A 12,991-nucleotide genomic window follows, 5' to 3' on the forward strand; every position below is an offset into this window, starting at 1 on the left:
AGCACTTGCCTCTCCAAGTTGCGGCGGCGTAGCGCAACTACGATACGCTACGCCTGCTTATATTTACGCCTATCTACGTGAATCTGGGCCTTAATTCGTTAATTCCGAATTTGGAATTTCAGAATAGTAAAATTTCAGAAATTTGTAAATTCAAAATTTTGAAAATCGGAGATTAGAAAAATCAGAAATTCGAAAATTCTGAAAGCGGAAAATTTGGATTTTTGAATTTCCGGAAAATTGCATAAAAACGAATATAACGAAAACAAAATTTTTCGGCAGTGCACATGTCTAATGTGAAGCCTCATTTTGCCCACACTGGAGAAATGCATCATGTACACTGAACTCTACTTACCTGTCCACACCAGTGGCATCACCATGGAGGGCGCTGTGCCAATGGACCGGCAGGAACTCCACACGGTGAACCTTGCCCTCTTCCACTGATTTTCTGAAATGACTTTGCAGCAGCTTCAGGGAGATGGCTCTAAAGTCATCCACTGTGTAAGAGAAAAATGATTACTGGGGGGGGAAAGGGGGTAGTTATCAATCATCCTCCCCTGCACCACCACAGCAATACTGCTAATGCTCCCACTTTGAAGTCAGAACCTCATCAGTAATCCCATCTCAGGCAAGTTTTTGAAACCAGAGGATCAGAATGTCAGACAGGCAAATCAATATTTTCTGGGGCCCATATGGAATGACAAAAGGCAAATCAGTCTTACCTATTCACAGAGCACTCCAGTCCCGTCCTATAACCTCCCCAGCAACTTCTGAGAAGAGGAGAGATTGCCAACAAAGGTGGCAATGCCAGTGCAGTGACATCACCCACTGGCTTACTTTGGGGCATCCGTTGTCAGCTGTCCCTCCTGTTCCCTGAAGCAGCCGCTAGGAGCCAATCACGTGACTGGACCAGAGCAATCTGTGAATAGGTAAGTATAAGCATCTTCCTTTCGCAGGGAAGGGGGAAGGTTTAAGCTTAGTTAGTAATAACCTGAACTTCTACTTCAGCATCACCTTGTCACAATGAAAGTCCAGAAACTGCCTTAGAAAGATAAGGCCTTCAGTACAGACAGACATTCTCCTTGATGGCAACAAAGAAAAAAAGGCGATAACCGTGTACTCCATTCCTCTGCCCCCCTCCCAGTACACCTACTCTATGGGTTCTTCCCCTTATAAACCTCCTCTGTATCCCCCCCCCCCACCCTTCTTTGTCCTCTTCACTTCCCAACTCTAGCCGACTTCCTCCAATCCCATAAAACTCCTCTGTATTCCCCATTTGGTGACCCCACACCTCCTGCTTAGTTCTACCCTTCCCTCGAAAAACTGCTTTTGCCAACCCCATCTTTCTCCACTTACCCCTACTCAAAATGTTAAACAGCCTAATGAAGGTCACTCACCACATTCCACCATACTTCTGAAGCGTAGATCACACACTGGCCCAATCCCATGCACCATGAACACCAGATGATCGGCTTGAGGAACCTCACCTGCGAGAGAAGACAATCTGAGAACCACATCCAAAGAAAAAACAAACAGGTCTCCTACTGGGCATCACCATCAATGCCAACGGTATCTCCCACCCCATATGACGACTCTTGTGTAATGCCTCAATGAATGGTCAGAAAACTCATAAGGTATTAAACCCAATATCACAAAGCATGAATCATATGACATGGTACTGAGTAAGCAGGTGCAGGCAGCAGCAGGGACAGGATCTTAATTTCAGGTCATAATATGGGGCAAAGTCCTCATAGCACTGCCAACAGATCTCAGCTAAAATCAATACGACACAGGGTCTGATCACCAGGAAAGACTAAGGTCCTCGGTCTCCCACCACTCATACCAACAGACAGCAAGCCTTCCTCAGGAAACTTCCAGCCACATCTCACACCAAAGACAATTTTACTGGCATCTCCACATAACCCAAGATGTGGCCAGCTTCTCCATTTTGGTCCCAAATGCTACTCAGCTGGAGCTTTCAGGAAGCAGCCAAAATATTTAGCTCATGAAATTTGCATTTAAACGTAAACCAATTTAAAAAACGGAGTTGGCATGGCCTTATTCTGAAAGAACAAGTGCCACCAACCGTGCTCCATTACTACATCAGACCTTGCACTGTTACAATGAACATTTTCATCTGAATGGTGGCCAAGGAGCTTTCAATAAGAGGTAAAAAAATAAAATCTGAAGGTTAATGTATCTAAAGCCAAAACTTTTTTGGGTGGGGCTATAGCAGCACAAGCAGGGCCATCTTAATGAGAGGGCACATCCCAGCTGCATTTTTTCAATAAAGAAGCTGCTCTTTGAGTCCAAGTTTCCCGGAAATTGGGGGCCCCCCCAATGATGGCACCGAGAGTGATGGATACACAGGGGAGGCAGGCTGGTAGCGGTGCGCCGTGCAGAACGATGCCCATTTCATAGTCAATAGGGAGGGGTGGGGCTGGAGCACCAGTGATGCTCTGAACCACCCCCCCCCCCCCCCCCCCCATGCAGCTTGAATGCGCGAGATTGGGAGGCCGCAGGGTAGGACCTGGAGAGGGAGCTGCTGAGTCAGCAACACTGAGAGCCCGTCTGCGTAAGTGGCATTGTGGATGGTGTCATGGTGAGCCCACCTGTCAAGCACTGTTTGCACCGAAGGGCTTGGAATGCCCGGAGGAAAGCTCCCTCCTCTCCTTCTGCCTGCATGACTTGATTGGTATAGGCGAGTCCTTATCACAGTGCTGGAGGTGGGCACATAGCCAAAAGTTTACATGCACTGTATCTCCACTGGAAAAGGGGGTACTACATGGATGGTGTTGGGGAATATCAAGTGTGTATAGGGGGTAGCAATGCTTAGGGTATATTGGATGGCTATAGTGCTAGAGGTATCAGGGATGTAGAGAGGCCACAGTGTATGGGGCATCAGGGATGTAGTGGGGTCACAATACAAGGGGTATGTTATGGTATATGGTAGCAGTGCTGGGGGAATATAAAGGGTGCAGAGAGGGGTCAGAGTGCTGGGGAGTAAAGAAATGTTCCTGGACTGCCGCACTCTGATAGGCGATTTATTGAAACAAAATGAACAAAGGATAAAATCCAAAAAATCATGCAACACTGCAATCAATGGTAAAAAGTGGACATAGGGGACAAAAAAGCTAACATGTTTCACATCATGGATAGATGCTTAGTCATGGCTCATTTCCATTGTTTTCCATTTTCCAGAGTGCTGGGGAGTTATTTATTTGGGGTTGATTATGATAGATAGATAGATAGATAGATAGATAGATAGATAGATAGATAGATAGATAGATAGATAGGATACAATGATGTATAGGGGTTACAATGTTGGGGGGTATCTGAGGACCCGTCAGGCTGGATGGTGCCTCATGATTTTTATTGGCAGCCATGTCTATACTTGTTACAAACTGTCCTGAGCATCATTCTAGCTGTCTAGCAGATATATTATATGCACAGGACAGCTTTGTTACTTTATATATGTAGTATTTTCCCCACTGTTTCTTTGCCGTACAGAGCGATTGTTCATGTAGTTAATGCAGAGCACCACCCAAAAGGGGAAGCTCCGCTTGTCTGCCTCCTACCTACTTGATGTCTGTTTACCTTCACTGTCTCCATTCTAGGGGCCCCAGAGCATTACTTTGCCCAGGGGCCCACGATGCTAATAAGACAGCCCTGAGCACAGGGTTAGAAACCGATTAGGTTTTCAATGGTGTATGTGTATCCATTTTGCAGAGCTGCCTTATTTGTCCTGGTAATCATTGTCGATCATAAAACCTGGAGCCGTCACCACAACAGGAAGAGTGGAAATAGGAATACCCTTCCAATGGGGACCCCCTGTTCTGGTGACAACTGTCCAAGGAGGGAAAATTCCAACATTTTGGAGAGATTTCCTCTCCAAAGTGTGGAAAATCTTGTTCCATCTAAAATGATGAATGTGAAGCGAATCTCCTTATTGGGATACAAATGGCACTACAATTGCAATACAAAAAGTTCAGTCTGTCCATCAGTATGAAGCTCCCTTCCTTACCAAACATTCAATACAGCTATGGCCCGACACGTATCCACACAGCAAGGTGCTCTTCATGGAAGCTTAGCACTGGTATTATAGGATTGCCGAATATATGTGGATGCTATTCACTGTCAGCAAGGTAGTCCTGGACTGCCTGACCCCAAATGAAGGTATGAATTGGCCCTCCATCACTGCCATCATACAGCTCATGCTCTATGGCCCTCCAATGTTCTATCTGTACAGACAATTACTAGAGACAGTCCCTGCAGGCAACGTACCATCTGGAACTTCATCATGGTCATCTATGCCCCTCTTCACCACACCTGGCCTGGACTGCCCATCCTGTGGGGTCCCCCACTCATCGGGTATTGCAGACTGCTGAAACTGGACGATCACCTGTAAAAGATGGACACCAGGTGCCAGGTCTGAGATCATGGAAGAGCAAACCTAGAAGCCCTTTATCTTAAGACATCCTGGGGCTGCACAAATCCTGGGTCACAGATAACCTTAAGAAAAATGATACCGTCCACAGAAGCTCCAGCACTGAATCTGCACCCTGGGTCTTAGGGGATGTCAACCTCTGCACAAATGTGAACAAACTGCACCCACCTTGGGGTTGTGCATTATAATGGTTTCCCCACTTGGGAACTCCAGCCTTCGATGCCACTGATTGGTGGTCGCTGCCTTCTTATACTCTGCCTGAAAAAGAAGCACCAAAATGACATTACACATACATTTCCCTTTTAGGATCTCCAATAGGCCAAAAGACACAAGATCCATTTACCTCCAGCCTTTCACTAAAATCCTCAGTGTATGGCACAAATCGGCTGTCCGAGTCTCCTTTGTAGAACCATGAACAGCGTCTGACCTCCAAATCCTCCTCTTCCCAGTAGACTGCTTTCATCTCCCGATCATACAAGCAGACGTCATACCGCCCGCCAGCTGTATTCACCACCACACTCTCAGGGTCTGGCTGAACTAAACAGAAAACGCAACAGAATGCCAAATTAATGGAGACAAACGCCTGCTGAAGTGTGAACACAAACTACTTCTTTATCAAGATCAAAGGTAACCTCTGTGGAATCAAGAACTACCAATATGGTTCTGTGGGTCCAACATGGCCTACTGCAGGGGTCTTCAAACTTTATAAACAAAGAGCCAGTTTATTGTCCTTGAGACTTTAACTACTTCCATAGAGGGCACTTACGCACCTTCCCGCCCAAGCCAATTTTCAGCTTTCAGCGCTGTCGCACTTTGAATGGCAATTGCGCGGTCATGCTACACTGTACCCAAACAAAATTGGCGTCCTTTTTTACCCACAAATAGAGCTTTCTTTTGGTGGTATTTGATCACCTCTGCGAATTTTTTTTTGCGCAAAAACAAATAAAAAAAGACCGAAAATTTTGAAAAAAAATTAAGTTTTTTTTTTCCTTACATTTTTTTGTAAATAAGTACGTTTTCTCTTTCAATTACGGGCACTGATATGGTGGCACTGATGGGCACAGATGAGATGGCACTGATGGACATCGACAAGGTAGTACTGACGGGCACAGATGAGGTGGCACTGATTGGCGGCGCTGGTATGCGGCACTCATGGGCACACATAGGTGGCACAGATGGGCACTCATGGGCGGCACAGATGGGCACTCATGGGCGGCACAGATGGGCACTCATGGGCGGCACAGATGGGCACTCATGGGCGGCACAGATGGGCACTGTGGGGTGGCAATGATGGACACTGTGGGGCGGCAATGATGGACACTGTGGGGCGGCAATGATGGACACTGTGGGGCGGCACTGATGGACACTGTGGGGCGGCAATGATGGACACTGTGGGGCGGCAAACCCCCCCTGTCAGGAGAGCCACCGATCGGCTCTCCTCTACTCGCGTCTGTCAGACACGAGTGAGGAAGAGCCATCAACGGCTCTTCCTGTTTACATCGTGATCAGCCGTGGTTGGACACGGACATCACCATATTTGGTATAAGGAGGAGGAGTAGTGGCCCATTGTTGGTCATTGGGAGGAATAGTAGCCCATTGTTGGTCTCAGTGGGAGATATGGTGCCCAGTTGTTGCTGTCAGAACAGTGCACCAAGGGCTGTAAAAAGGCAAGCAGAGGACCGCATCCTGCCCCCGGGCAACAGTTTGAAGACCCCCTGGCCTATAGGAAAGACTGTGTGCATCTGTGCTCAATAAAAGTGTCAGAGTTATATTTATTAAGAAAGAAATCAGGAATCACTCACCGGAGTTGTACACCTTCTCCAGATTTGCAGAGTCGTACAGGCTGAACGGTGACCAGACCTCGCGTTCCTCCACCAATTTACAGAAGAACCAGTGAGGCTGGACAGGCTCATACAGGTTGGGCACAAAATGAGCCACTGCTGGCACTGTGGAAGCAGCAGGCCTGGCACCGGGGTATGGTTGTGTGGCTGCTGCTGTCACGTATGGGGGCGCCATTGGTGGCTGAAGACAAAAAAGGAAAAAAAAACATTTTTCAATTCAAGAGAACAAAACAGAATACATTTAAAAGTGGTAGTAAACTCTGTACTACCACTTGTACCTACAGGTAAGTTTAGAATAAGGCCTACCTGTGGGTACTGTGAATTTCTAATTAAACTTGCACAGTTTAGGAGATATTCAGAGAGCATGCAGCCAATGACGTCATCAGCGCATGCGCTCTGAAGGTCCGGCTTACAGTGCCGGACGTTCGGAGCCCGTGCCGGAAATGGCTTCTCCTGTGCGCATGTGCGAGAGTGATGTCATTGCGCCCCCGCCCACAATAATGTAGTCGGAGGCCGCAAACCCGGAAGGAAGACCAAGGGAAGATGTCAGTCGTAACAATTGGTGACATTGTGGCGCTTCATTCTAAGGAAAGTTTCAGCATCATTCAGTCACAGAGTTCTGTGAATGGGCGAACTACAACTACCGTCAGCCATTGCTGATGACTGTTTATAGTTCTCAAAGACCTACCCAGGGCACTGATGAGCACTCTAGGTAGTTCATTGAATCTTCCTGTCATTAACTGCCTGCCTGTACGAGATACGGGCAGGCAGCTACACTGACAGTCTGCAGGAGCCTGAGATTGCACCAGCGATCTGCTGATAATGGGTGCAAGGCTTTAAAGCTCCCAAAAAAAAAAATGAATGCACTTTTTTTACCTGCAAAAAGATGTGCATTTATTTATCTTTACAGAAATGAACTTTTAATGCCGCGTACACACGGTCGTTTTTTGTGATGAAAAAAACCCGAAATTTTTAAAAACATCATTTAAAATGACTGTGTGTGGGGAAAACGTCGTTTTAGGTCTTCTGAAGAACGACAAAAAAAAAAAAAAAAAATCGAGCATGCTTCAATTTTTTATGTCGTTTTCCAAAACGTCGTTTTTTGTGTCATAAAAAAATGACCGTGTGTAGCTAAAACGACGTTTAAAACAATGTTTTTAAACCTGCGCATGCTCAGAAGCAAGTTATGATGCGAGCTTGAATGGAACAGAGTGACGCCGTACGTGCTGAACGTAACCGCGCTTTGCTAGAGCATTTTGAAAAAAAAAAAGATGGTGTGTAGGCAATGTCGTTTTTTAAAATGAAGTTTGAAAAACTTCGTTTTTTTCCCCATGAGAAAAAATTACGTTTTTTTCATCACAAAAAACGACCGTGTGTACGCGGCATAAAAGGGAAGCTGTTCTAATACCATAGATATGAGATTGTTGCCTTATGACTATGGTTATCTCTATGTGGCACAGTTAGGATAGAAAAGCCACCTCACCTGCTACCCCACAGAAATGCTGGGAACACTTGGCCAAGCTCAGACACAAAGGGGGTTATTTACTAAAGGAAAATCCACTTTGCACTACAAGTGCAAACTATAAGTGCAAAGTGCACTTGGCAGTGCAGCCGCTGTAAATCAGAGGGGTTGATCTGAAATGAGGGGAAGCTCTACTGATTTTATCATCCAATCATGTGCAAGCAAAAATGCGTTTTTTATTCTCCTTGCATCTACAGCGACTGCACTTCCAGTGCAATTTCAAACGCACTTGTAGTGTGCAAAGTGGATTTGCCTTTCGTAAATAACCCTCAAAATGTCTTTGGAGTAAGCCAAGCTGGACACAAATATTTATTCAGCAGCAGTGCGAGATGCAGTTCCTGGAATGTTTGCAACTTTGGTATGAAGTTTCTTAAAGGATATGTAAAGCTTTAATGTTAAAGAAAAATAAATAAAAACCTTGGTGCCTCGATGAGAGCCACTCTCCCCCGGGGCACTCGTGTGAGCGCTCTCCCATGTCCTGCTGCTGCGTCCATTGACACAGACAGCAGGACTCGTCCCCACCTCACTGGGCTTCATTGACAGCAGCGTGAGCCAATGGCTGTGCTGCTATCAAAATCAGGACCCGTCGCTGGAAAGACCGGGTTCAGGTAAATAACAAGGGGACTGCTGCATCACAGAGCAGCCCAGACCCTCCTCTTGCTGGGTTAGCTCCTGGCCCCTCCCTCCTGCCCCCACAGCAAGCTGCTTGCTATGAAGGCACCCGAGCCAACCCATTGCTCTGTGTGTCAATTCAGACAGAGCTGCGGCCTGGCCCTGTCCCCTCTCTCTTCTCATTGGCTCACTGACAGAACCAGGAGCCAACAGCTGCTGCCTCAGCCAATGAGGAGAACAAGTCCCTCCGGACTTTGTGGCTCTCATGCAAGATCGCTGGTTCAAGAGTGAGCTCAGGTATTAGGGGGGGACTGAGGCACACAGGTGTTTTTTTTTTATCATAATGCATAGAATAACCTTCTGCCTTTAGAACCAATTTAATATTGGATTTTAGCTCATCAGTATCAGTCCAGATGAGAAATTACTAAACTAGCACAATGTTGTCAGATATATGGCTCTTTGAAAAGATCGCTCACCTGAAGATAAACAGGTGTGATATGCACGTGAAGATGGAATTCCTCAAAGTTATTTTATTATTACTGGATAGCTAGACTTAAAGGGGTGTTCCAGTTATTTTTTATGTTTATTAAAAGTCAGCAGCTACAAAAAGTGTAGCTGCTGGCTTTTAATAAACATACACTCACCTGCTCCATGTTCCAGCGACGCGCCGGCCGGTGCTCCTCTCCGGCCGGCGTCTTCATTCCAAGTGTGGGCACCCGGCCGTGACAGCTTTCGGCCTCACGGCCGGGCACCCACTGTGCATGCGCGAGCGGCGTTGCGCCATCCTATTGGACAGGCGATCGCCTGGGACCTGTCACGTGTCCCAGGCGATCGCCTACAGGGAGGGGCTGCCAAAAGACGATCTGACTATTCGCCTTAGCAGCCCCTCGGCGGAAGTGGGACAGGAAGTCCCACTCCTCCTGAAGCCCCCACCCCCCCCCCAAAAAAATGACATGCCAAATGTGGCGAGGAGTGGATTAAGCGAAGTTCCACTTTTGGGTGGAACTCTGCTTTGAGACGACATCTATCACTGTAGCTATACATTAACTTTCCCCTAGGGGGCAGAACAGTTGGACCCATATACAGTTCTCGACCTCTGAACCATTAAAAAATAAAAAAAGTAGACCGAATTTTAGGGTTTGTACTGCAAAAGGGCACCCGTCACCCTCAAACAATGGGTCACTCTGCTGTACATGAAGGATAACCCTCTCCCTCTATAAAATACGGTCCTCCTGTGAGTACAAAGATCTTACCGGTGGCAGGGAGCCAGCTGAGTAAACATTAGGTGGAGCCAATGGAAGCGTCTGGCTAGGTAGCCCCGTGGCAAGGTCCTGCTGGAGCTGAGGAGGGGTCAGGTAAGGATTAGCCCGGCTGCTCAGGGGATTTTGACGGTAGGGATTATAGCTAATCTGGGAGGGGCCAGTGGCAGGGACAGAGAAGGTGCTCGGGGGAGGGCAGTTGGAGGCTCCACCCACTTCACTAGGAGGTGGAGGAGTGTTGGAAGGATATGGAGACATGGTCCTTGGAGGGGTAGTGTTCTGTCCATTGTGAATTGTGGAGGGTAGCGGCACCGATGCTGGAGATCTGGAGAAAGCGGCAGGACCCGATGTTGAAGGTGCTGTGGACACATGTGCCTGTCCAATACTGGCGAATGGATCATTCGAGGTGGTCAGACTCGCCGTCTGTGAAAAATAACTGAAGGTCTGTGGTGCATTGTGCAAACTGGAGGTCTGTCCCAAGAAACTGTCCTCTTCCCCCACCTCTACCGACTCATCTGCAACGGAGAGACCAAGGTCAGAACAATCGCAAGCAGCATAGATAACACTGTATATACCAACAAAAGATGAATTCAAAAAGGTGAAGTTAGAATCTGATTGGCTACCATCCACAGCTACACCAGATTTATCACTCTTCAGTTAGTAAGTCAACCCTATAGACCAGTGATGGGGAACCTTGGCACCCCAGATGTTTTGCAACTACATTTCCCATGATGCTTATGCATGCTGCAGTGTAGTTGAGCATCATGGGAAATGAAGTTCCAAAACATCTGGGGTGCCAAGGTTCCCCATCACTGGTCTATAGGGTTGACTTACTAACTGAAGAGTGATAAATCTGGTGTAGCTGTGGATGGTAGCCAATCAGATTCTAACTTCAGCTTTTTTGAATTGAGCTTTGGACAAGAACCTGAAAACCAATTGGTTTCTTTGCCAAGCTGCACCAGAGATTTTGCCCTCTACAGTTTTAGTAAATCACCCCCTATATGTTCTTATGCAATGTATTTAATACGCCCATAGAGAAATCCAACCCACCATGCTACAAAAGTGCCCGAGGGAATATTTTCCCCACAGCATGCTGTATGTTTACAGGGGACAGTGTAGTCTACAGGGTGGTATACAAATGTATAGTACACATTACAGTTCAAGAGAAGAATACGGCGTAATATAAATGGGGGGGGGGGCAGTATTTATTTACTTAATGCTTTACATATACAGTATAAATGAATATTAAATATGTACAGTAATGTACAACGGTCTTAAAATTATTATAAACCTATTTTTTTTAAACAACATGTTATACTTCCCTGCTCTGTGCAATGGTCTTGCACAGAGCAGCCTCGATCCTCCTCTTTTTGCACCCCTCCACCGCCATTACTGCCCCCCCCCCAGCCGAGTGCTTGCTATGGGGGAACTCCTGCGGGATGGATCCCAAGTAGCTGCATTCTGTGGCCCATATTCTCTCTAAATGTCCGCGGGCGGCGCGTAAGGCATTTACACTCCGCCGCCCCAAACTACAGGAGCAAGTGCTGTATTCCCCAAACACTTGCTCCGTAGTTTGGGGCGGCGGAGTGTAATTGGCCGGGCGTAGCCACGCGTATCTTCAAGGGGGCGGCTTCTATTCAAATTAAGCGTGCCCCCGATTCTAAGTAACTGCGCATGCGCCGGGCTTAAAAAAGCCCAGTGCGCATGCTCCAGTTCTCGGCGGAAAACGTCAATGACGCCGACGTGTGCGTCATTGACGCAAAGTCGTATTCAAGAACGACTTAGGGAAACGACGTAGCCAAAGGAAAAACACGACGCGGACCCGACGCTATCCGTAACATGGCCTACGTGGGACATGCGGAAACTTACTACTCATATAGCAGGAGTAAGTTTCCGCTTACGCAAACGTGATGTTAGCGACGGGTATGCGACGCGAAATCGTTCGGGAATCGGCGTAGCAGGCTCATTTGCATAAACAAATGAGACCTTCACGTAAATGCCATCTAGCGGCGGGCGGCGTACTTACATTTAAGATCCGACAGTGTAAGTGACTTACAGATGGCGGATCTTAAGTGTATCTATGCGAAAATGATTCTAAGAATCAGTCGCATAGATACACGGGCCAAAAAAGACAGATACGATGGAGTATCCTGAGATACTCCATCGTAACTTCTCTCAGAATATGGCCCTGTGTGTCTATTGACACACAGAGAGCAGCTTGGCCCTTTCCCCTGATCCCTTCTTAATGGCTGCGATTGACAGCAGCAGGAGCCAATAGCTGTCGCTGCTGCCTCTTTGTCCAGTGAAGAAAGAGAGAGCTGATTCTCTCAGGCCCAGCGCTGGATCGAGATCAGGCTCTGGTAAGTATAAGGGTGGGCTGGACTCCAAACAGTTTTTTTATTTATTTGTATCCTTAAGCCCTGGTTCACACTGGGTACGATTTGGAACGATTTGAGATGCGATTTGACATGTCAAATCGCATCTCAAATCGGCGGCAATTGTCGGCAATGGCACTGTCCTAATCAGTGCGACGCCACATCTGCGATTTCAAAAATCGCGTCAAAATCGCGGCCGCGAAATTGCGGTAAAATCGCACATTTTACCGCGATTTTGAATTCGCAGCAGTGTGAACCTAGGCTAAAAGTGATTGTAAAGCTTAGTTTAAAAAAATAAAAATAACAAACATGTTATACTTACCACCTCTGCGCAACGGATGGAACAAAAATTGTTTCTGGACAGCCGCACACCTGACTGACGCGTTTCGCACTGAAACTAGTGCTTAGTCATAGCTATGACTAAGCACTAGTTTCAGTGCGAAACGCGTCAGCAGTCAAGTTTTATTTTATGTTGCTGTGACTTGTAGTGCTGTCCTTTTTTTAATAAAGGCTACAACTTGTTCACAGTGCGGCTGTCCAGAAACAATTTTTGTTCCTGCTTTGCTAAGTGCATTGCCTGCACCTGAGTTGTCTGCAACGGAGGATATTCATCTGGGTTCCCACCTGGAGCAGCTACTCCCTTTTCCTCTGCGCAACGGATCCTTCTTTCCACAGTGCTCCTGGCTCCTCCTTATTTAGAGTGCCCCCACAGAAAGCCGCATTCCCTGGGGGCTCTCGTGCAGGTGCGCTCCCGAGTCCTCCTATTGCATCCATTGACAGACAGCAGGACTCAGCCCTGCCCCCCATGTCACTGGATTTGATTGACAGTAGCCAATGGCGGCTGCTGTTGCTATCAATCTATCCAATGAGGACCCGAGACAGCGGCTGGAGATTCTGGGCTCATCCCCGTCACTGAAACAATTGAGTTCAGGTAAGAA

General features: G+C 47.2%; 1 protein-coding gene across 3 annotated transcripts in view; it reads right to left on the bottom strand.

Moving 5' to 3' along the window:
- Window positions 1–12,991, bottom strand: part of LOC120946772 (SEC23 interacting protein) — a 69,725-nt gene that overhangs the window by 50,799 nt on the left and 5,935 nt on the right. For all 3 annotated transcript variants that reach the window (XM_040361462.1, XM_040361461.1, XM_040361463.1), the window contains exons 2-8: window positions 9,673–10,193; window positions 6,247–6,466; window positions 4,788–4,981; window positions 4,613–4,702; window positions 4,282–4,399; window positions 1,395–1,484; window positions 353–494 (exon numbers count right to left, since the gene is read on the bottom strand). In XM_040361462.1, the coding sequence (XP_040217396.1) occupies window positions 353–494; window positions 1,395–1,484; window positions 4,282–4,399; window positions 4,613–4,702; window positions 4,788–4,981; window positions 6,247–6,466; window positions 9,673–10,193 (1,375 nt within the window). The remainder of the gene's footprint in view (window positions 1–352; window positions 495–1,394; window positions 1,485–4,281; window positions 4,400–4,612; window positions 4,703–4,787; window positions 4,982–6,246; window positions 6,467–9,672; window positions 10,194–12,991) is intronic.

This window comes from Rana temporaria, chromosome 8, assembly GCF_905171775.1.
Source record: "Rana temporaria chromosome 8, aRanTem1.1, whole genome shotgun sequence".
In the NCBI taxonomy this organism is placed as follows: domain Eukaryota; kingdom Metazoa; phylum Chordata; class Amphibia; order Anura; family Ranidae; genus Rana; species Rana temporaria.